Source organism: Notolepis coatsorum (genome assembly GCF_963971535.1).
Source record: "Notolepis coatsorum genome assembly, chromosome: 16".
Lineage (NCBI taxonomy): Eukaryota > Metazoa > Chordata > Actinopteri > Aulopiformes > Paralepididae > Notolepis > Notolepis coatsorum.
Window position 1 is genome coordinate 8,069,646 of NC_140180.1, and position 23,242 is coordinate 8,092,887.

General features: G+C 41.6%; 1 protein-coding gene across 2 annotated transcripts in view; it reads right to left on the reverse strand.

Moving 5' to 3' along the window:
• Positions 1–4,033: 4,033 nt before the first annotated feature.
• The window catches only part of ids (iduronate 2-sulfatase), a 70,429-nt gene continuing 51,220 nt past the window's right edge, over positions 4,034–23,242 (reverse strand). The window contains exons 12-14 of one of the 2 annotated variants that reach the window (XR_014620610.1): positions 8,304–8,426; positions 5,404–5,686; positions 4,034–5,086 (exon numbers count right to left, since the gene is read on the reverse strand). Coding sequence is in view for 1 of the 2 variants with exons in the window: in XM_084331219.1 (XP_084187345.1) it covers positions 5,600–5,686; positions 8,304–8,426 (210 nt within the window). In the remaining variant the exon portion in view is untranslated. Of the gene's footprint in view, positions 5,687–8,303; positions 8,427–23,242 lie in introns of both variants that reach the window. The other variant, XM_084331219.1, reaches the window with a different exon arrangement.

Genomic DNA, 23,242 nt, shown 5'->3' on the forward strand with positions numbered 1-23,242 from the left:
TCCATAAATCACAGGACCAAAACAAATATAATCCAGCCGCAAAGGGCTATGTAGTCGTCGGGTAGATTAATCCAGTGTACATGTCCACACGGTTCTCGTCTAGGTCTCCTCGGGTGAAAGCGCCATGAAAGCAGCCCAGCCTGGATAAGCACTCTAGCTGGTACGAGGAAGCGTTGGTGATGCTGGTCACTGTAGAACTTTAGCCGCACGATATACTATACACAAATAGACTATTACTGACTTAATAGAAATATGTCGCACTCGACGGTATAGCGCCAAACTCTGACAATTCAGTTATTAATTCGCACGCGGTCTCAATGCTCTATTTGGGGCCAAACAGGCCATACTTCACCGCACGGAGTATCGTGGGTGAGGCTTCAACTTATTGGGTAACTCTACTTCTGTATTCACCTGCGCCATATTTATATGCACGGCGAACAATCTAGTGCCAACCTCATTTCTGTCTCGTATTCCTGGGCAAGGCCGGGCATGTACAGACATGTCTTGACGGTGGCTTTGAACCTGACTCCGGAGGCATGGCCCTGGCGCCTGTGGACCGCTGTCCAATAGGAGAACGAAACATCATGGTCCGTACTAGGCTAAAGGGATATTCCGTGTATATGTACAAGGAATATACAAGGGATATCAAACGATATACAAATACTATGCAATATATATCAATCAATAAATATATATATTCGGTTTAATCTGATCCTTTGTAACAACTACTGTGGCTGCTACTACTATTAACTATTACTTGTGCTACTACTACTGTGGCTGCTACTACTACTTCCATTACGGCTAATACTACTGTGGCTGCTACTATTACTAGTAGTACTCCGGCCCGGACTGCCCCCCCCCCCCCCCCCCTGTCATGCCTTGGCGCGCCCCCCCCCCCCCTGTCATGCCTCGGCGCGCCCCCCCCCCCCCCCCCCCCCCCCTGTCATGCCTTGGCGCGCCCCCCCCTGTCATGCCTCGGCGCGCCCCACACTTTGAGAAACACTGAGCTACAGAATGATGCAACGTTTGCCTTGGTTTTCAGAAAGTTTACCTTCATCATCAGTATCCTGACGCCTCAGCTTCCATTTGGTTGTTTTTCTGGATTCCCTTTCATTTAAAATAGTTGGCATGTCCCTTTATTTAAGCTCCTGATTCACTACTTAAATCAGTTCCGTTAAATTTGATTGACTTTACACATTTTTATTTGATTGATATATTATAGAATATATTGGTACTGTACATCAGTCTAAGAATGTAAAGATACCAATGCTCTTGCTTGAATAAGAAATATTAATTAAGTACAAGCATAGTACACATTTACTAATTCCACGAGGCAATACATTGAGTCACGTTTAGTCTAATATTTTAAGTTGCTGTTCTGACTAAACCATCTACACCCTCCCCAGACACATACTCTAAACATCAAGACATCACATGTTTACCCTGTAGTCTAAACAGCAACACAACATGTATTTATCCAATCCAAGATTTCACTACTTTGTGGGTGTTGGAACTACTTTGGCCAGCAAAATTGTTGTGCGCGAGGATAAAAAAAGATATGTTTAATAATCTGATTAATGGTAATATCAGTTCCATGTTCCTTCGTGGGGTAAATGAAATTGTAAGTAAATTCAAAAACAATCAACTGATATAAACTCTATTGACATGGTAATTATTATCGAAGTAATTTATTCTATTGTAAAACCTTTGACCTACATATGCAATCTGTCTTTTCAAAGAGGTGTTTTTCCTAATAATATTAAATCAGCAAAGGTAATTCCAATATAAAAAAAAATGGAGATAAGCATCAAATGGACAATTATAGACCGGTGTCTCTACTTCCTCAATTTTCTAAAATATTAAGAGAAATTTGTGAAACTGGATCTTTTCATTGGCAAATACAAAATATTGAGTGAACACCAGTATGGGTTTAGAGGAAATAGAACTACTACATATGCAGTGATGGAGATGGTGGAAGAAATAACAAAGGCAGTTGAAAATGATGAGTGTAACTGAGGGGTACAATTCCCTGACTGTATTGTTAGATATGATACTTACTACCACTACCTCTTGTACTTTAGCTTCTGGCCACCCAGTACTAGGTATGAATATGATGAACACTCTCACCTGATAAACGGATCCAACACAAATGTACCAAATCGAAGGTTTTAATACATAGCAAAGGGTATGTACAACGATCACTTAATTACATTTATGATTTGAAATAGTATGCACTTTTATGGCAAATGAGTATTCGTAGGTAAATCAATATCGAATGTCCAATCTCTGATTGCGCAGGAAGCAAATATACAACCTGGAATATTTAGGGAACAATAGCGATGATACTTAAATGATTATAACTGGATACACTAGGGGAGGGTTCCCGCTGCTTGTAGGACAGTAGGAGGGGGGGGGTTAGAGAAGTCACTGGCTGGATCCCATCTGGCCGACGGTATCTTGGGAGAGTCCACAGTCGTAGACACAGTGCCCAGATCCTCGATCCGCAGACGAATACAGCTGGACCCTCTGTGGACGGTGTCGGCCGGTCCACGACGTTGAGACGTGAGGCGACCTCACTGTGCAGAGCGCCGTCTCACCTGACGTCCTCTCCGGGGGGGGGGTATTTCCAACACACCGCAGTGTTGGCCTTTATCCATAGAATAATCAAAGCACTCAAAGCATAATCCAAGCCGTGGAAGGCTAGCCGTCGTCGGGTAGAATAATCCAATATACAGGTCCACTCGCTCTTGGCCCGGAGCTCCTCGGATGCAGCCTCACATGGGGTCGGCCACCCTGGATAAGCGTCCAGCTAACGCCCGGAACGATGGGGGTACTGATTACTATAGAACTCTTACCGCACGAGGCACTATATATAAATAGACTATTATTAGCTTAATAGAATACGTCCAACTCGACGATATAGTGCCAAATATGACTATTCAAATATTAATATACACGATGTCTCAATGCCTATACTGGGCCAAATCGGCCTTACTGCCCACACGTGCGTCGCGGGGAGGCTTTTGCGTCTGTCACTCTGTTGGAGGGTAAAGAACTGGACTAAAAAGAAAGTTCTACTTTAATGGCGCCATATATATACGCGCTATGAACAAATAGTACCATTAGTGGTTCGGTAGACGTATTCCTATGCGGAACCAGGACTTGTTAGGCGGTACGATTGAACTTGGTCTAGGGGGTATGGCGACCTGGCACCAAGGTCTCGTCCAATGGTAGAATGGAAACTATTATGGGCTGTTCAGTAGACTAGAAGGGATATTCAATGCATATTGTACAAGGAATATACAGGGGATATCAGGGGATATACAAATACAATTAAATATATATATATAAATAAATATACATATTCGGTTTAATCTGATCCTTCAGAACAATGAGTGTTCTATTGGTATTTATATTGACCTGCAAAAGGCTTTTGATACAATAGATCACAGCATATTAGTGAGCTATCCAACTCTTGGCTGAAGAGCTACTTGGAAAACAGACAGCAATGTGTGCAAATTAATGACACGGTCAGGATTTAGGAAGGAAAATATGATTCAAGACATTTGTAAATGTACTGTTCAAAAAGCTAAGAAAGGGATTAAAATTAGATGTACTGGTATTTATATTGTTGGGGTTAACTTGTGGAACAATGCCGATATACATTTATGAATGAGTAATTCGCTTTTGGTTTTTAAGAAAATAGTTTATATAGCTAATTTTGAAGATTACAAACGTGAATTCTTGTTATTTTCTTTTAGAATACCGTTTTATTGAGTCTTAATTTTGTTAAGAATATAGGACAGGCATGTATAAGCATTATGCTTCAGTCTGTACCTTTTCGGTCACTGCCAAATCAAAGATTGTGGAATGATCGTGCATTATTGTATTGCGTGTGATGAATGAATAAAACCACTACTGTACTACCACCATCTTATTTAATCTAACCAACATGATTCTCTAGAACATGTCGACCCTATAAGGAGAAATTAAACCACCAGGCAAGTTATTGTTAGTCTTTTCCATTTATTTGAAATGTATACATTCATTCATGATACAAAAATAATGTTCTCTTTACAAAACATAGATCAAACAACAGAAATGCAACTTATTTGTACAGTTTTAGAATTCCTCCCTTTAGTTTAATACAGAGTAACAGTATTTCAAAATAATTACATTCAGGTCCATGAATATTTGGACAGAAACACAATAGTCTCTAAACCACCACAATGGATTTGAAATTAATCCGGTGTAGGAATTACAATTTCTATATGTTTTTTTTTAAGGGACCAAAGGTAATTGGACAATTGGCTGCTCAGCTGTTCCATGGCCAGGTAACTGGGAATACATTCCCAGAGGTCCATAGATGTCCCTAGATACCAACAACATGCCAATGGACCTTGTAGAAGTGGAGCAATCTTCCATTTACTTGGGTGTGTACTTAGGAGAATGTTCTGCAAATATGGCTAGAGCTTAACAGGTTATGGCAAAGAAGTGTAACGTTATGCAATGGCCAAGTCAATCTCCTGGCCGGAATCCCAATTGAGCGTGCGTTTCACTTGCCGAGGACAAGACTGAAGGGAAAATGCCCCACGAACCAGCAGGGAGTGAAGACAGCTGCAGGCCTGGCAGAGCATCACCAGGGACAAACCCCAGCGTGTGGTGAGGTCTATGGGTTCCAGACTTCAGGTCGTCCTGGACTGCAAAACGATTTGCAACAAAGTATTAAAAGTGACAATTTGATTTACGATTGTTATGCGTGTCCAATTACTTTTGGTCCGTTAAAAAAAAGGGGGAGTGCACATGTAGAAATGGTTGTAATTCCTACACCGTTCACCTGGTTTGGATGTAAAATACCCTCAAATTAAATCCGAAAGGCTGCACTAAAAAAAGAAAAAATTATTATTCTCTTTCCCAATGAATACCTTCTACATCACACTTAATTCTGTAATTATGTTATACTACCATTGCTCTCCTTCTCCAGGCTCCTGTGGGAATGTAGCTTATGCGTTTCTGTTTGGATGGTGGATTTCCCTCATCTACTTCCTGGTTTGTCCCGTGGTGTTTCTCACCATCTGTGGTGCTCCTTATGGTACGTAAAGCACATCTCGATTGTTTAATATCAAGTCCATCGTGGTGTAGTGTACAGAGACAAAATTGTGAAAATGGTGTCAATGTCCCAATTATTTATGGGCCCCGACTGTATCCGCGTTTGTTTTAACCCGTTAAAGGAGTACCAGAAGGGAGGAGCTTAGCACACAGGAAGTTCAGACTATTTGAAAGTCAGTTTAGTTTAGTTACATGACGCCATCTTTGAATCCTCCTAGGTGTAGTAAAGACCACTCATCTGGAACTTGTTTTGGCACAAGAAGGTTAAAACAAAACGCTCAGATTGGTACCCACCCGGTATATAAAGTGCCAACACAGAACAGAATCAGTTTCAGAGGTCTTCATCCAACGACTAGCTGACATCATCTCCAGGCGCAGAAGATGGGAGCCAGACCACTGGAAAAGGGTCAGGGCAGCGACGAGTTGGGGTGAGGGAGAACAGAGAGAGGAGCACCCTCACTCAGGCCTTCTTCTCTCTCCTACTCTTCATCTACCTCTCTCCGTGTCGCCGGGTTCTCTTCAGAGCCGTGCTCAGATAGAGCAGTTGGAGCCTCATTCTCTTCTTCAGACTCCAGGGCTGAAGAGAAGATCAGAAATCACTAGGGGTGTAACGATTCGATTACGATTCTTCAGGCGACGATTCAATGCATCATGAAATCTCTTCATTTGACCACGATTCGATTACCGTATTCGATTACCGCCGCGGCTTTTTTCCCCATTTTTCGACCCTGCGGCTTATATAACGGTGCGGCTTATATGTGACTCGACGTGACCAAACTCGAAAATGTAAACATCTAAATATTGCTTTTTTGACTGCATTGAAATTTTATTTATCTGTTCCCTTATTTGCTAAACTTAATACAACTTGTAAATGAGTTAATGCTTGTTATTTGTCCGACAGTATTGTGTCCCAATGCTAATTACATATGGTAATTAAACATTAAAACACCTGCGGCTTATAGTCCAGTGCGGCTTATATATGTACACATCATTCAATTTAGCTGCTGCGGCTTATAGTCAGGTGCGGCTTATAGTGCGAAAAGTACGGTAGATACATTTTCGATACATTTTCTATCAGTTAATTCCCCCAAAAAATTTTGAATACACAAATGTGGCTGGGGGAACCGATTCACTCGGGTCAATAAAAACAATAGACCAAAAAAAAATGTAAATAAAAAAAATAATTTCGATTATAAACGATTCTAACATTCAAATCGATGCATCGTTACGCCCCTAGAAATCACCGTGAGAAATCACTCCGAGAGCATCGTCGAGACGAACCAGAATGAGGGATATCAGTAGTAGTCAGAGTCAAGGACACGATAAAAGAAGGAAGGGTCATCACGTCACTGTGTAGTGCGTGAACACACACATTCAGTTCCGTCACCACGAGTTGAATGGGAGCAGCCATAACCTCGTTCATGTCATTTAAATGTCAGTTAGATGTCAGAATCCTCTGCAATTAGTTGCTTTGTTAACTAGCTAACGTTTGATATATTGGTTGATGTACATTTCCTCAGATAAGATTGTATATTTAGAATTTTAATACAGGCTTCAATAGAACTGGCACCAAAAGTCTGACACCAAGCAGACTGTCCAGGCTGCAGAAACTAAATAGTGGGGGGGGCATAAAATGTTCTCGGGGGGGGGGGCACAATGGTTTTTCAACACAGGTTCCCTTTTATACGTTTCAGCTGGGACAGCGGCGCTGTGGCTTGCTTGGCGCTGCCCACGGTGCTGAACTAAACAGCAGAGAGGCAATTGAAAATTCTAATTTCTCTCTCTCTTAAGAACATTCACTTATACAAAAACAGACTGAACGGATATATATAACAGACCTGCTGGGGCAGCGGACTGAGAGCAGGGGACACAAACAGGCTGGATAAGATGGTCAGGAAGGCCAGTAGCGTGGTTGGGGTGGAGCTGGACTCTAGCGAGGGTGGCGGAGAGGAGGAACCTTGCTAAGCTCCAGGCCATCAGGGAAAACCCCTCCCACCCACTATACACAGACTTGGCTGACAGGAGGAGCAGGTTCAGTGCTAGGCTCACACTACCTAAATGCAGCACTGAACGGCACAGGAAATCCTTCATTCCGACAGCCATCAGACTATACAATGCATCACTGTGCCTCACTGCATCACTGAGCACAGAGTGACAGTTACCATCTTCCTGGACTCTTACTTTTTAAAACAGCACTGTGCAATATTACACCTACTGTAGACTTCAGTATATTTTTACTGTATTTATTTACTGTATCTTTTATTCTATTTTTATTCCATTTCATTTTATTCTATTCTTAGGCCATTTGTTTTGTTATTCTTATTTGTGACTTGTTCCGTCTAAATGTTTAATGTTGAGTGATTTGCAGTGTCAAATTTCCCTCAGGATAATACATTTTTATTCTATATCTTTGAAAAGTCTCCATTTATTCAACACTTCTGAATTCACTGACAAGCTGAACTGACAAAAATAAGGTGCATAAAAAAGCAAACATTCCTCCACAGGCTACTCACCATCATTAGTAGAGCGGCGATTGGGGACAGAGTGAAATCTTCTTAAAACACTGTCCCTCCACTCATTCCTGAACTTTTTTGTTAAGTCCTTCTCAAATGCCAACTGAATTAAATTGGCGTCGATGAAGCATACTAAGGCGATGTTCTGTAAAGACGTTCTTGAGGGTAGAAAACGAATTCTCACAGAGTGCCGTGCTAGCTTCAGTAGTGTTGTTGTTGACATCAGTGCCCACTAGGGCTGTCCCCGACTAAGGATTTGGATAGTTGACTTTGATTGGCCGAAATGAGCCAATAGTAGACTATTAGTAGACTATGAAAAAAAAATTAAAAATTCTCACCAGGGCGGGCACAGCTGACTCAGTGGGCGGGCCCGGACCCCTAATGCCCGCCCATGCCGCCGGGTCTGCAAGCAGAGCAGAGAACTCTTTGTTATTCTGACGTGACGACCCTTCCTTCTTTTATAGTTTCCTTGGTCAGAGTCGGGAAGAAGTTTAACCCCTTCACTGCCACACTACAGAAGGTTAACCCTTTACTATCACACTACCGACGGTAACCCTCGGTAGTGCGATAGTAAAGGATCAACCTTCTGTCGTGTGGCAGTGAAAGGGTTGACCTTCTGTGTATTGTCGCAGTGTGAAAGGGGTTAACCGTTTGGTAGTGCGGCAGTGAAAGGGTTCAAACCTGCAGGGCCTCCATCTTGTTGCTCAGGGACCTCAACTCCATTTGGCTGAACATGTTGTGATCCTGACCCGGGTCTTCTGCCAACATGTACAGCTCCCCAGCATGCACGTCCGACACGTTCACCTGGAACACACACAGTGACCAACCAGCAGAGAGATGAGTGGACGCCCCCGCCCACATCCTGGTTTGGACAACAAGGTTGTCAAGTCGAAAATCATTATAAACACAAAAATAAGTCAATCTCTATTTTAGGTTAAAGGGGTCGTTTTTTGTAACCCTGGCCCCACTTCCAATTTAAATCCTTGCGCGTTCCATACAAGCTCTCGCCAGACACACTAAGCTCCTGGTATATACCTGTGCAAATAACATTTAAGACGCAATACCTTTTAAAGGCCTAAAATTGAGAATTATGAATTTAATACACCACAGATACCCTGATAACATCAAAATGAATTATCCAAAAGTGCCTTAGTGTGGAGTGGAGTGGAGGAATGGTTTAGTTACCGTAATTCCTCTAATAGTAACCGGTATTCAATTAAAAACCGGGTCTCTATTAATGACCGGGTGCGCTGTTGAGCTAAGCAATTATAAGCCGGCCTCCTAATACAAGCCGGGTTTCATGTATATTAGAGGAATTACGGTATTAACCTCAACGGATTTACCATAGGCAGTATATTTTGTTATTGTTGTTATATGCTGGCCTGGCTGTGCAGTAAATACCATATAATGGTATGGTGTTAATGTTTACCAAGAGAGTAAGCCTACCTCAGAATTGTATAAAACGAAGTTATTATTATTATACCAGTATTGTGATTGCACTATTTTACTTTATTTTACTTTTTTTGACCACCTGTAATTGCACTGTTTACTACCGTATTTCATACAGTACTTGGTTTCAATAAATGAACCCAGTACATTTTACTGGGTTCAAACTGACACAAAATGTTGATTTATTCATTATGATCTGTTTGAAAATTAGAAATATAGGCCTCTCTCTTATACATGCCTCCTCCTAATACAAGCCTGGTATCCGCTACAGTTGAAACAAATACAAGCCGGGGTTACTATTAGAGGAATTACGGTATTCATTTCTAAATGTTACTTGTCCTTTCGGATAAGTTATGTTTTTGTATATCTATTTTTTTTTAGTTATTCATTTATAAATGTTACTTGTCCTTTCGGATAAGTTATGTTTTTGTATATCTATTTTTTTTTATTTCATTTTTGGATGAAAGGCACAGGTACAGGCATACAATGCACATAAAACATAATTTAAATGTTTTCTCTATGCAATTGGAGTAAACAGTATTGATTAACAGGTGTCTGAGCAACTATTCAGTTCGAACATATCTTTATGACATTTGTCAAATTGATAATAAAATAATGTTAAAAAACGTTGTTTAACCAATTAATAAGTAGACACTTAACACATTCCCTGCCACGCACTTTCAGCATCTTATACCATTCTCTGCCAGTACTGTAAGTCTATGGAGATGTTCACCTTCTTTGCAGGGCTATAACTTTTTAAATTGTATTGCTAAATTGACATTACTATGGCCCATTCAACATCGATTATCTATCGTTCAGGATGTAGGAACGTTTTACTTTTTCATTCACACATTCATACGAAAATACCATCTAGAATATAAATATGTTTTTATCGTTTTCTGCAGTAATTCCTAGAACGTGAGATATAGGCATAAATGCATATATACATTATCAAATGCCGTTTGTTGCCGATCCACGCTATATTAAAAATGTCAACTGTACATGGTCCTAAACGTTATGACTGATCATGCGCGGGTGAACGGAGGGGGGGTTGTTTATAATTCCGTGAACGTCGTTAAATGCTTTGTGTAGTATGGGTGATATATAGATCAGAGCAGTTTGCATGGATAATAATAAACAAACAGGCTGAAAGTCACGGCAGCCTCCTCTTACCGTTGGGCGATGAGACTGGAGCAAAAAGATCCCAGTTATTTGATGGGGATCGAATCGATCCATTTCCGGTTTGTATAATACTAATACACGCCCAAATCATGTCGATTATTGAGTTATGGCAGCGATCCATATCCACGGTGTGTGGCTAGAGTCCCGCGACGATATGCGAGTGGCCATTTCCGGTTTGGCAACTCGCCGATCATCCACCAGGGGGCAGTATTGAAGCGTTGCAGAGTTGTGCCGGCTCACACAGCATCAGACAAGGCTCCGTGAGGGAAATATGAATACCATGGCGAAAATATGAAATATGATCAGAATAACGTTGTACGCCGTGGATTGGCAGAATTCGCATGGAATTGAAACACGTTGTACAACGTGATTGGTGGGTAAAGTGTTAACTATGTCCCTCTGCACAGAGAAGGCCCACAGAACAGCACCACCCAGAATCCCAGATTAATCCTATGATGGACTATGCAGATGGATAGGTTAAATATTAAAAGAGGAGCAGAGAGAGGAGCAGGTTCTGGAGAGAGAGAGGAGCAGGTTCTGGAGAGAGAGAAGAGAGAGGAGCAGGTTCTGGAGAGAGAGAGGAGCAGGTTCCGGAGAGAGAGAAGAGCGGGTTGTGGAGAGAGAAGAGAGAGAGGAGCAGGTTCTGGAGAGAGAAGAGAGAGAGGAGCAGGTTCTGGAGAGAGAAGAGAGAGAGGAGCAGGTTCTGGAGAGAGAAGAGAGAGGAGCAGGTTCTGGAGAGAGAAGAGAGAGAGGAGCAGGTTCTGGAGAGAGAAGCAGGTTCTGGAGAGAGAGAAGAGAGAGGAGCAGGTTCTGGAGAGAGAGAAGAGAGAGGAGCAGGTTCTGGAGAGAGAGAAGAGAGAGCAGGTTCTGGAGAGAGAGGAGCAGGTTCTGGAGAGAGAGGAGAGAGAGGAGCAGGTTCTGGAGAGAGAGGAGCAGGTTCTGGAGAGAGAGGAGAGAGAGGAGCAGGTTCTGGAGAGAGAGGAGCAGGTTCTGGAGAGAGAGGAGCAGGTTCTGGAGAGAGAAGAGAGAGAGGAGCAGGTTCTGGAGAGAGAGGAGCAGGGATTAAAGCAAAAAAATATCTCCTGACTGAACTATTTTTCAGGCCAAGTCATATTCTTATTTTAACCTCCACTGTATTTTTTTTTAATAGCGTTAGCGTTTTAAGGGAGCCTACTTGTTTCGGTTTCGTCGATAATCCAATGTACAGTTACCCAGCAGTATTGTCTATCTGTATGTATGTCATCTGTATGTCACGCACACTTATGGCCAAAGGAAAGGACACTTTAAATTAGAATAACAGGAACAGTGTATTGCACTACCAAAGCTAACTAGCATGTCACACATGCGTTGTAAATAACTATGTACAGATACTGAGATGTCACTCCATGTTACCTGCTATCTGTTACTGCACAATGTTGTTTCTTCTTTTGATTCTATTATATGTACCACTGTATTGCACATCGTTGCGGGCAAGACCACCCGCATTTCATTGTATACCTGTATGCCGTGACAATTAAAACTCTTGACTTGACTTGACTTGATGTATGTCATATATGTTATGATGAATTGAAAATGGGAGACCCTGATGTAAACAAGACGAAAGTCTCTCTCTGGTCTGCATCCCCTTAACACTTTGACTGCCACTCACGGCTAATCTCGGGTTTACGATAGTTACGTTGAAAGCCACTCACGAGATTTCTCTGATTTTTTTTTTTTTAGCGATCTGAAATCATATTGCATCATGCGAGCCTACGCGAGCCTAACCTAGCCTACCCAAGGGCCGCCGGCGATCAGGTGTGAAAAAAGCGCCGCCTATCGTCTCCCAGATGGTAAATGGTAAATGGAATGGACTCAATGAAAATGGATGGGGGAAAAAAATATTCCAGTCCACTGATGCAGCCGGGGTTACCAGAGTTCATTCTGGATCCTCTGAGCGCCGCGGATCATGAGTTCTACTGTATACACGTTAGATATATACACTTATCGATTTTTTCGAATGGTGATCAGGAATTGGAATATACCATTTGGATACCATCTGATGTCAGGTAAGGAATCTATGTTATCAGTGTTAGGATAATCAGACTCGTTTTCGAGGAGATATAAGCTTTTTTCTGATATGTGCTCCATCGGTTTCACTGTAAAATCCATGAGGAAATGAAAACGGCTATTATCAGCGCGCGCCTCGAACGTGCGTGCGGGCACGTATACTATTGATCATCTAGTGTTTATTTGAAAACGATTCATAAATAGGCAGACAAATATCAACGTTCTGGAATATTCCAGTAAAAGGCGATTATCACAGAATGGGCTGTTTTTCACCTGAAAACGGGCGCTTTTCAAAATGCTCTCAAACGGAAATGAAGCGATAAAAAACCAATCTGCCTTGACAACACTGACTGGAAAATGATTCTTTGATAAGCGACGGGCAGATTAGACACAGCCATAATTTTAAACATAGATTAGGCGATATTAGCGTTAACATTGGCACCGATGGTGGCATTCAAGCACTGTTAATATCAATCAATCAATATTTAACAGATCGCAGAATGGGTACAATACAGTACGGCTCAATACACACAATTGTTAAGGGGATGCAGACCAGAGAAAGACTTTTGTCTTGTTTACATCAGGGTCCCCCATTTTCAATTCATAGTGACATTTATGACAAACATGACATACTACAGGTATATAGTAATGTTACATTTGTGACACATACGATATGCAAATATACAGTACTGTTACCCATAGATCCTAACAGATTATACATATGATGGGGAGGAGACTGTACATTAGGAGGGGGTGGGTGGGTGGGAGAAAATACACAGTACTGTTACCCATAGATCCTAACAGAGATTATATACCGTAATTCCTCTAATAGTGACCGGTATTCAAATACAAGCCGGGTCTCTATTAATGGCCGGGTGCGCTCTTGAGCTAAGCAATTATAAGCCGACCTCCTAATACAAGCCGGGTTACTAATATACTGAGCTGCATACTGAGCTAGTTACTTGATTTCACTTTGAAAACGTTGAAATGACCAGTGACCACCTGTAATTGCACTGTTTACTATTTCATACAGTACTTGGTTTCAATAAATGAACCCAGTACATTTTACTGGGTTCAAACTGACACAAAATGTTGATTCATTCATTATGATCTGTTTGAAAATTAGAAATATAGGCCTCTCTCTTATACATGCCTCCTCCTAATAAAAGCCTGGTACCCGCTACAGTTTAAGCAAATACAAGCCGGGGTTACTATTAGAGGAATTACGGTATTCATTTCTAAATGTTACTTGTCCTTTCGGATAAGTTATGTTTTTGTATATCTATTTTTTTTTAGTTATTCATTTATAAATGTTACTTGTCCTTTCGGATAAGTTATGTTTTTGTATATCTATTTTTTTTTATTTCATTTTTGGATGAAAGGCACAGGTACAGGCATACAATGCACATAAAACATAATTTAAATGTTTTCTCTATGCAATTGGAGTAAACAGTATTGATTAACAGGTGTCTGAGCAACTATTCAGTTCGAACATATCTTTATGACATTTGTCAAATTGATAATAAAATAATGTTAAAAAACGTTGTTTAACCAATTAATAAGTAGACACTTAACACATTCCCTGCCACGCACTTTCAGCATCTTATACCATTCTCTGCCAGTACTGTAAGTCTATGGAGATGTTCACCTTCTTTGCAGGGCTATAACTTTTTAAATTGTATTGCTAAATTGACATTACTATGGCCCATTCAACATCGATTATCTATCGTTCAGGATGTAGGAACGTTTTACTTTTTCATTCACACATTCATACGAAAATACCATCTAGAATATAAATATGTTTTTATCGTTTTCTGCAGTAATTCCTAGAACGTGAGATATAGGCATAAATGCATATATACATTATCAAATGCCGTTTGTTGCCGATCCACGCTATATTAAAAATGTCAACTGTACATGGTCCTAAACGTTATGACTGATCATGCGCGGGTGAACGGAGGGGGGGTTGTTTATAATTCCGTGAACGTCGTTAAATGCTTTGTGTAGTATGGGTGATATATAGATCAGAGCAGTTTGCATGGATAATAATAAACAAACAGGCTGAAAGTCACGGCAGCCTCCTCTTACCGTTGGGCGATGAGACTGGAGCAAAAAGATCCCAGTTATTTGATGGGGATCGAATCGATCCATTTCCGGTTTGTATAATACTAATACACGCCCAAATCATGTCGATTATTGAGTTATGGCAGCGATCCATATCCACGGTGTGTGGCTAGAGTCCCGCGACGATATGCGAGTGGCCATTTCCGGTTTGGCAACTCGCCGATCATCCACCAGGGGGCAGTATTGAAGCGTTGCAGAGTTGTGCCGGCTCACACAGCATCAGACAAGGCTCCGTGAGGGAAATATGAATACCATGGCGAAAATATGAAATATGATCAGAATAACGTTGTACGCCGTGGATTGGCAGAATTCGCATGGAATTGAAACACGTTGTACAACGTGATTGGTGGGTAAAGTGTTAACTATGTCCCTCTGCACAGAGAAGGCCCACAGAACAGCACCACCCAGAATCCCAGATTAATCCTATGATGGACTATGCAGATGGATAGGTTAAATATTAAAAGAGGAGCAGAGAGAGGAGCAGGTTCTGGAGAGAGAGAGGAGCAGGTTCTGGAGAGAGAGAAGAGAGAGGAGCAGGTTCTGGAGAGAGAGAGGAGCAGGTTCCGGAGAGAGAGAAGAGCGGGTTGTGGAGAGAGAAGAGAGAGAGGAGCAGGTTCTGGAGAGAGAAGAGAGAGAGGAGCAGGTTCTGGAGAGAGAAGAGAGAGAGGAGCAGGTTCTGGAGAGAGAAGAGAGAGGAGCAGGTTCTGGAGAGAGAAGAGAGAGAGGAGCAGGTTCTGGAGAGAGAAGCAGGTTCTGGAGAGAGAGAAGAGAGAGGAGCAGGTTCTGGAGAGAGAGAAGAGAGAGGAGCAGGTTCTGGAGAGAGAGAAGAGAGAGCAGGTTCTGGAGAGAGAGGAGCAGGTTCTGGAGAGAGAGGAGAGAGAGGAGCAGGTTCTGGAGAGAGAGGAGCAGGTTCTGGAGAGAGAGGAGAGAGAGGAGCAGGTTCTGGAGAGAGAGGAGCAGGTTCTGGAGAGAGAGGAGCAGGTTCTGGAGAGAGAAGAGAGAGAGGAGCAGGTTCTGGAGAGAGAGGAGCAGGGATTAAAGCAAAAAAATATCTCCTGACTGAACTATTTTTCAGGCCAAGTCATATTCTTATTTTAACCTCCACTGTATTTTTTTTTAATAGCGTTAGCGTTTTAAGGGAGCCTACTTGTTTCGGTTTCGTCGATAATCCAATGTACAGTTACCCAGCAGTATTGTCTATCTGTATGTATGTCATCTGTATGTCACGCACACTTATGGCCAAAGGAAAGGACACTTTAAATTAGAATAACAGGAACAGTGTATTGCACTACCAAAGCTAACTAGCATGTCACACATGCGTTGTAAATAACTATGTACAGATACTGAGATGTCACTCCATGTTACCTGCTATCTGTTACTGCACAATGTTGTTTCTTCTTTTGATTCTATTATATGTACCACTGTATTGCACATCGTTGCGGGCAAGACCACCCGCATTTCATTGTATACCTGTATGCCGTGACAATTAAAACTCTTGACTTGACTTGACTTGATGTATGTCATATATGTTATGATGAATTGAAAATGGGAGACCCTGATGTAAACAAGACGAAAGTCTCTCTCTGGTCTGCATCCCCTTAACACTTTGACTGCCACTCACGGCTAATCTCGGGTTTACGATAGTTACGTTGAAAGCCACTCACGAGATTTCTCTGATTTTTTTTTTTTTAGCGATCTGAAATCATATTGCATCATGCGAGCCTACGCGAGCCTAACCTAGCCTACCCAAGGGCCGCCGGCGATCAGGTGTGAAAAAAGCGCCGCCTATCGTCTCCCAGATGGTAAATGGTAAATGGAATGGACTCAATGAAAATGGATGGGGGAAAAAAATATTCCAGTCCACATTTTCCAGTCCACTGATGCAGCCGGGGTTACCAGAGTTAATTCTGGATCCTCTGAGCGCCGCGGATCATGAGTTCTACTGTATACACGTTAGATATATACACTTATCGATTTTTTCGAATGGTGATCAGGAATTGGAATATACCATTTGGATACCATCTGATGTCAGGTAAGGAATCTATGTTATCAGTGTTAGGATAATCAGACTCGTTTTCGAGGAGATATAAGCTTTTTTCTGATATGTGCTCCATCGGTTTCACTGTAAAATCCATGAGGAAATGAAAACGGCTATTATCAGCGCGCGCCTCGAACGTGCGTGCGGGCACGTATACTATTGATCATCTAGTGTTTATTTGAAAACGATTCATAAATAGGCAGACAAATATCAACGTTCTGGAATATTCCAGTAAAAGGCGATTATCACAGAATGGGCTGTTTTTCACCTGAAAACGGGCGCTTTTCAAAATGCTCTCAAACGGAAATGAAGCGATAAAAAACCAATCTGCCTTGACAACACTGACTGGAAAATGATTCTTTGATAAGCGACGGGCAGATTAGACACAGCCATAATTTTAAACATAGATTAGGCGATATTAGCGTTAACATTGGCACCGATGGTGGCATTCAAGCACTGTTAATATCAATCAATCAATATTTAACAGATCGCAGAATGGGTACAATACAGTACGGCTCAATACACACAATTGTTAAGGGGATGCAGACCAGAGAAAGACTTTTGTCTTGTTTACATCAGGGTCCCCCATTTTCAATTCATAGTGACATTTATGACAAACATGACATACTACAGGTATATAGTAATGTTACATTTGTGACACATACGATATGCAAATATACAGTACTGTTACCCATAGATCCTAACAGATTATACATATGATGGGGAGGAGACTGTACATTAGGAGGGGGTGGGTGGGTGGGAGAAAATACACAGTACTGTTACCCATAGATCCTAACAGAGATTATATACCGTAATTCCTCTAATAGTGACCGGTATTCAAATACAAGCCGGGTCTCTATTAATGGCCGGGTGCGCTCTTGAGCTAAGCAATTATAAGCCGACCTCCTAATACAAGCCGGGTTACTAATATTCTGAGCTGCATACTGAGCTAGTTACTTGATTTCACTTTGAAAACGTTGAAATGACCAGTGACCACCTGTAATTGCACTGTTTACTATTTCATACAGTACTTGGTTTCAATAAATGAACCCAGTACATTTTACTGGGTTCAAACTGACACAAAATGTTGATTCATTCATTATGATCTGTTTGAAAATTAGAAATATAGGCCTCTCTCTTATACATGCCTCCTCCTAATAAAAGCCTGGTACCCGCTACAGTTTAAGCAAATACAAGCCCGGGTCACTATTGGAGGAATTACGGTACATATGGGGAGGAGACTGTACATTAGGAGGGGGTACTGTGAAGTAACACGACAATGACAAATGTGTTGTTTCCGTTTTTCTTTTTGACATAGTTGCGGCACACGGAACAAGTTAACTCACCACTACAGACAGTGCCCAGTAGCCTAGGCCCTAGCCAATCTCTTCAAACTTCCTCTCGCAACTTTCTTTTATTAGGTGGTGCCGCTTATCCTTTTCGTCTGAGAACACCGCGGTGGGTTTTCTTTTTAGTGGCCAGCTTACTCCTTCCATTAACGTTATTATGCCAACATTAGCTAATCGGTATAGCAGGCGTGCGTAACGTTAAGTGCAAGCAGGTACATAAGCAGGTGGTGGATGTGACGTCGGTAAACAAGGAGAGATTTGACGCGCATAAGACGAGTGTTTTCTGACATGAGTTTCTACTGGATCTACTGCCTGCTCATTGTCTATGTATGCTGAAGGTCGGTCAGACCAAGTTTAAAAGAATAAAAGTGATTAAATCTATTACTTGTGTCCTGTAGCATTTATATGTTTAAAGAGAATGTAGCGTATATCAGCCTATGATTTATGGTAAAATCGATTCCCGCGGGGATGAGTCATCTCCGTCAAAACATCTCCTGACTTTTTTTTCAGGCAAAGTCATTCTTATTTTAACCTCCACTGTATATTTATATTTAATAGCGTTAGCTAAAAGGAAAAGCCAACCCATATCAGGGTCTGACAGCACTACAATTACAGTTTCATATCATAACAGGCTGAGACTCACCGGTAGAGCCGCCGCGATAAGCTTTGTGGTCCCTTTGCTAACCCTTCGATAAGCTTTGTGGTCCCTTTGCTAACCCTTCGATAAGCTTTGTGGTCCCTTTGCTAACCCTTCGATAAGCTTTGTGGTCCCTTTGCTAACCCTTCGATAAGCTTTGTGGTCCCTTTGCTAACCCTTCGATAAGCTTTGTGGTCCCTTTGCTAACCCTTCGATAAGCTTTGTGGTCCCTTTGCTAACCCTTCGATAAGCTTTGTGGTCCCTTTGCTAACCCTTCGATAAGCTTTGTGGTCCCTTTGCTAACCCTTCGATAAGCTTTGTGGTCCCTTTGCTAACCCTTCGATAAGCTTTGTGGTCCCTTTGCCAACCCTTCGATAAGCTTTGTGGTCCGGGCATAAATGTGTCCATGAATCCATTTAGTTAGATCTGATACAACACTGTCTGAATGTATCTTGCGATTATTATACATTTTCGACGACGAAACTATTAGCGCAATCCGGTCTCTCAAGTCGCTGCGTCCTGCCGATTGCTCGCCAATGACTGCTTGGCACGGCCGCGGTAGGGGAAACAAAAATGCCCTTTTTAATGATATTTGACGCCTCTGATTGGCTCAGGTTAAAATCCGTCACGACTCCGAATCAAATGACTGAAACTCCAAATCAAATGGACGGATATCCGTCTCAAGACGGAACGCTTTAATGCTTGGAGAAGAGAGAGAGGAGCAGGGTCTGGAGAGAGAGAAGCAGGTTCTGGAGAGAGAAGAGAAGGTTCTGAGAGAGAGAGAGAGAGAGAGAGAGAGAGAGAGAGAGAGAGAGGAGCAGGTTCTGGAGAGAGAAGAGAGAGGAGCAGGTTCTGGAGAGAGATAGAGAGGAGCAGGTTTTTGAGAGAGGAGAGGGGAGCAGGTTTTTGAGAGAGGAGAGAGAGAGGAGCAGGGTCTGGAGAAAGATAGAGAGGAGCAGGCTTTTGAGAGAGATAAGAGAGAGCAGGTTTTTGAGAGAGATAAGAGAGAGGAGCAGGTTTTTGAGAGAGATAGAGAGGAGCAGGTTTTTGAGAGAGATAAGAGAGAGGAGCAGGTTTGAGAGAGGAGCAGATTCTGGAGAGAGAGAAGAGCAGGTTCTGGAGAGAGAGAAGAGAGGAGCAGGTTGAAAGAGCTGACTGAAGCTCACTGGAGTCTACTTGGTGTCACTGTGGAGCCAGCAAGCCTCAGTCAGCTGTACAGGCAGCAGGAGCGCCTTGATTTACTGGCATTGGTTTGGTGCCAACCATCCGGAGCTACAATAATATGAGAAACAGTGTGGATTAACTAGTCAGCTAGTATGAGGAACAGCATGGATTAAAAAATAAATAAAAAATTTACATTTCTATAACCTTTATTTACCCAGGCAAGCAAGTAAGAACCAATTCAGATTTTATTTATTGTCAAAAGTATGCACAATGTTGTGTTAATTCCACAACAAGAGATATGTAATGTTAATTACCTGAAATTATTCCATTTTTGGGGGGGGGGGAACCCTGCATATATCGGTATCGGTTGATATCGGTATCGGAAATTAAGAGTTGGACAATATCGGTATAGGTAAAAAAGCCAATATCGAGCATTATATTCATTAAAGAAAGTTGATTTAATTGATTTAGTTGGGCTGGGGCTTCTCCCTGGGCTGGGTCTGGGGCTGGAAAGTTGATAAAAACTAATTTAATCAGATTAATCACTTTATTCAAATTGAGGATTTAGTTTGAGGATATTTATAAAAAAAAGAAAAAAATATATTAAAACCTTTGGGAAGTATTTTGACATGTACATGGGTACCTTGGTCGTGTAGTGTATCTTGTAGACCAAGCCCATTGCAAGTTGCTGTACTCTCGTCTACTCTAAGCCATCCTAGGTTGTCAAAGTGGGCAGGGGTGAGGTGGGTTCTAGGAGTAAGGTCAAGCAGTAGTCTGACCCGTTTGTTTTGAGATGTTTGTAATTTTGTTTTTAGCGCCTTTGAGGTGCTTTGGTACCATGAGGTGCAAGCATAGTCGTAGTACCCTTGAATGAGTGCTCCTGCCAGAGTCTTCAGGGTATTCTTGTTTACCAGAGAGGAGATCCGGTACAAGAATAGAGTTCGTTGGTTGACTTTTTTTATTACATTGGATGCCATTTTGTCACAGGAGAGATTAGCCTCTAGGATGGAACCCAGGTAGGTAATTTCATCTTTCCTTGTGACAATATTGTCACCCACTGTAACTGAGAAGCCGTCGGTCTTGCTGAGTTTGTTATTTGAACCGAAGAGAATGGACTCTGTTTTGCCCATGTGTAATGATAGTTTGTCATCAGCGAGCCATATGCAGATTTTGCCTAGTTCCGAGCTGAGGGTTTTCTCAACCTGTAACTTGTTCTTGTCAGAGACCAGCAGGGCTGAGTCGTCCGCAAACAGGAACAAGTTGCAGTCACAAGCTGACGACATGTCATTTGCATAAATTAGGAACAGTAGCATGGGTTAACTAGTCAACTAGTATGAGGAACAGTGTGGATTATGCTGAGAAAAGATTCTATCGATCAACATCATCATTGGTAAGTATGAAAACCCTGAAGACAACTTTAACCACAAGTGTTTTTAACACTTTGAGTGCCACGGACGCATTGTCGTTAGTTCATGCCGCCAGTTGAGTGCCATATTTTTTATTTATTAGCGATTTGAATTCATATTTCATCAATCGAGCCTCACGCTAGTGTTGCAGACTCTCTCTGAGCTCAATTGGGAAAATACCGCCCCCTATCGTCTCTCCCTGTGTAACTACACCACATTGGTTTAGACTGATGGGGGGGGGGGGGGGGGTCCAGCCTCCTCATGTTACTTCGCCGGCGAGGCATCTGAAGAGACCCAAGTTGATCGCCGAGCCGGAAAACGCGTGAAATACATATTTACAGTACCCAACGCTGAATCAATAAACGCGGTCGATATTTGGAATGGCGATCAGGAATTGGAATAATCTTTTTGGATAACATCTGATCTGAGGTAAGCTATTTATTTTACCAGTCTTGGGGTAATCGGATCTGTTTTGACCTATATATCAGCGTGTGCCCCATGTATGTGTGTGTGTGTGTGTGTGTAGCTGATCAGGAAATGAGAATATATTTTTCAGATCGCTTCTATAGCTTGCATAAGTACACATACTATCGATAATCTAGCGTTTATTCATAAATAGGCAGAAAAATTACAAAAAAATTTGTGTATGCCAGAATATTCCAGTAAAGGGCGTTTATCACAGAATCTATTTATTATCTTATTTTCCTGAAAAACGAGGGCTTTTCAAAATGCTATAAAACGGAAATTAACCGATTAAAAAACAATCCGTCTCGACAATGTTGACTGCAAACAAGTCATTGATAAACGACGGGCAGATTAGACACATGGCCATAATTTAAGACAGAGATTATGCGTTTAGAGCGCTATCATTGAAGTGGGTGGTGGCATTCAACGATAAATAGTGCACGCCACGCTGGCAATCAAAGTGTTACTGTAAACATTTTGTAAATTGAATAACAATTTGTTGGTATGGTTTTAACTTTTTCCACCAAAAATGTTCAATAAAACTACGAAAAATTACTTCAGCATCTCTACACATTTACCCTCATTGAAAAACCGGTTAACTTAATTTGTTAATTTGTTTCACCCAAACACTTGGGTTAACACAATTTGTTATAACTATGAGATTCATAAAAATAATTGTGTTGGTGCATAAATCACTAGATGTATCAACTTATAATAAAGTTTCACGTTAGCAGTTAGCATTTCCTGGATGACTGTAACCAGCTGGCCAATAGAGACCAGGATAGGTTTGCAGGACCAGTTGCATTGCCCTGTTAAGAGTATAAATATTGCCTTTCAAATGAGCCATAGTATGTCTCCATAGCTATAATATAGAACATAGGTGTCAAACTCACGGCCCGCGGGCCAAATCCGGCCCGCCACGTCATTTGATGTGGCCCCCCAAGAGCTCAGGTAAAAACTGGGTTAAAAAATAGCAGTGTTAAAATAATTGTGGGTTAATGCGTTAATAAAGCTTTAACTTTGACAGCCTTAGTTATTACACATTCTTACACATACATGTATGTTGAACATCTGAGGTAACAAAGGAAAAAAGCCAAAAGCACTTACTCCTCAGACATTCTTTGACAATTTTACAGCCCAAAATACAAAAAAGATCCAGGCGGAATAGGTAACAAAGGGTTGAAGAAATATTGTCTGAACTGTCAGATGCAAACTGGCTGTGTGACATAACCGAGCATCTCGCTCAATTGAATAAGAAGCTGTAGGGACGCAAACAAGTCCCACCCAAAACTTGACCAATATAGTTGTGAACTGAGACAACCCTTATTTTGTTATTTTTGAGTACAGTTACAGTTGTGTGTTCATGCAGACACATAATAGCAATTTTCATTACGAATTGAAAATGGGGGACCCTGATGTAAACAAGTCGAAAGTCTTTCTCTGGTCTGCATCCCCTTAACAATTGTGTGTATTGAGCTGTACTGTACCCATTCTGCAATCTGTTAATTAAAGTTAATTAAACTATCTTCCATTAGTTGGATGTATGGCCTCTGCAAGGTTGTGTGCAGCCATTTGTTTTTGTAACATCTGCTACATCTGTCCCACGTGTTCTTTGCAGCTCACAGTTGTTAGTTCTGCCCCTCTTGACTGTGACAAAAAGGTTTTGAACAAACTTAATGTCATAGCTTGTATTTGATGATATTCTTCTTTGTTATTTACTTGAATGGTTTGATCATTGATTGGTGGAGTAATATGGGGTT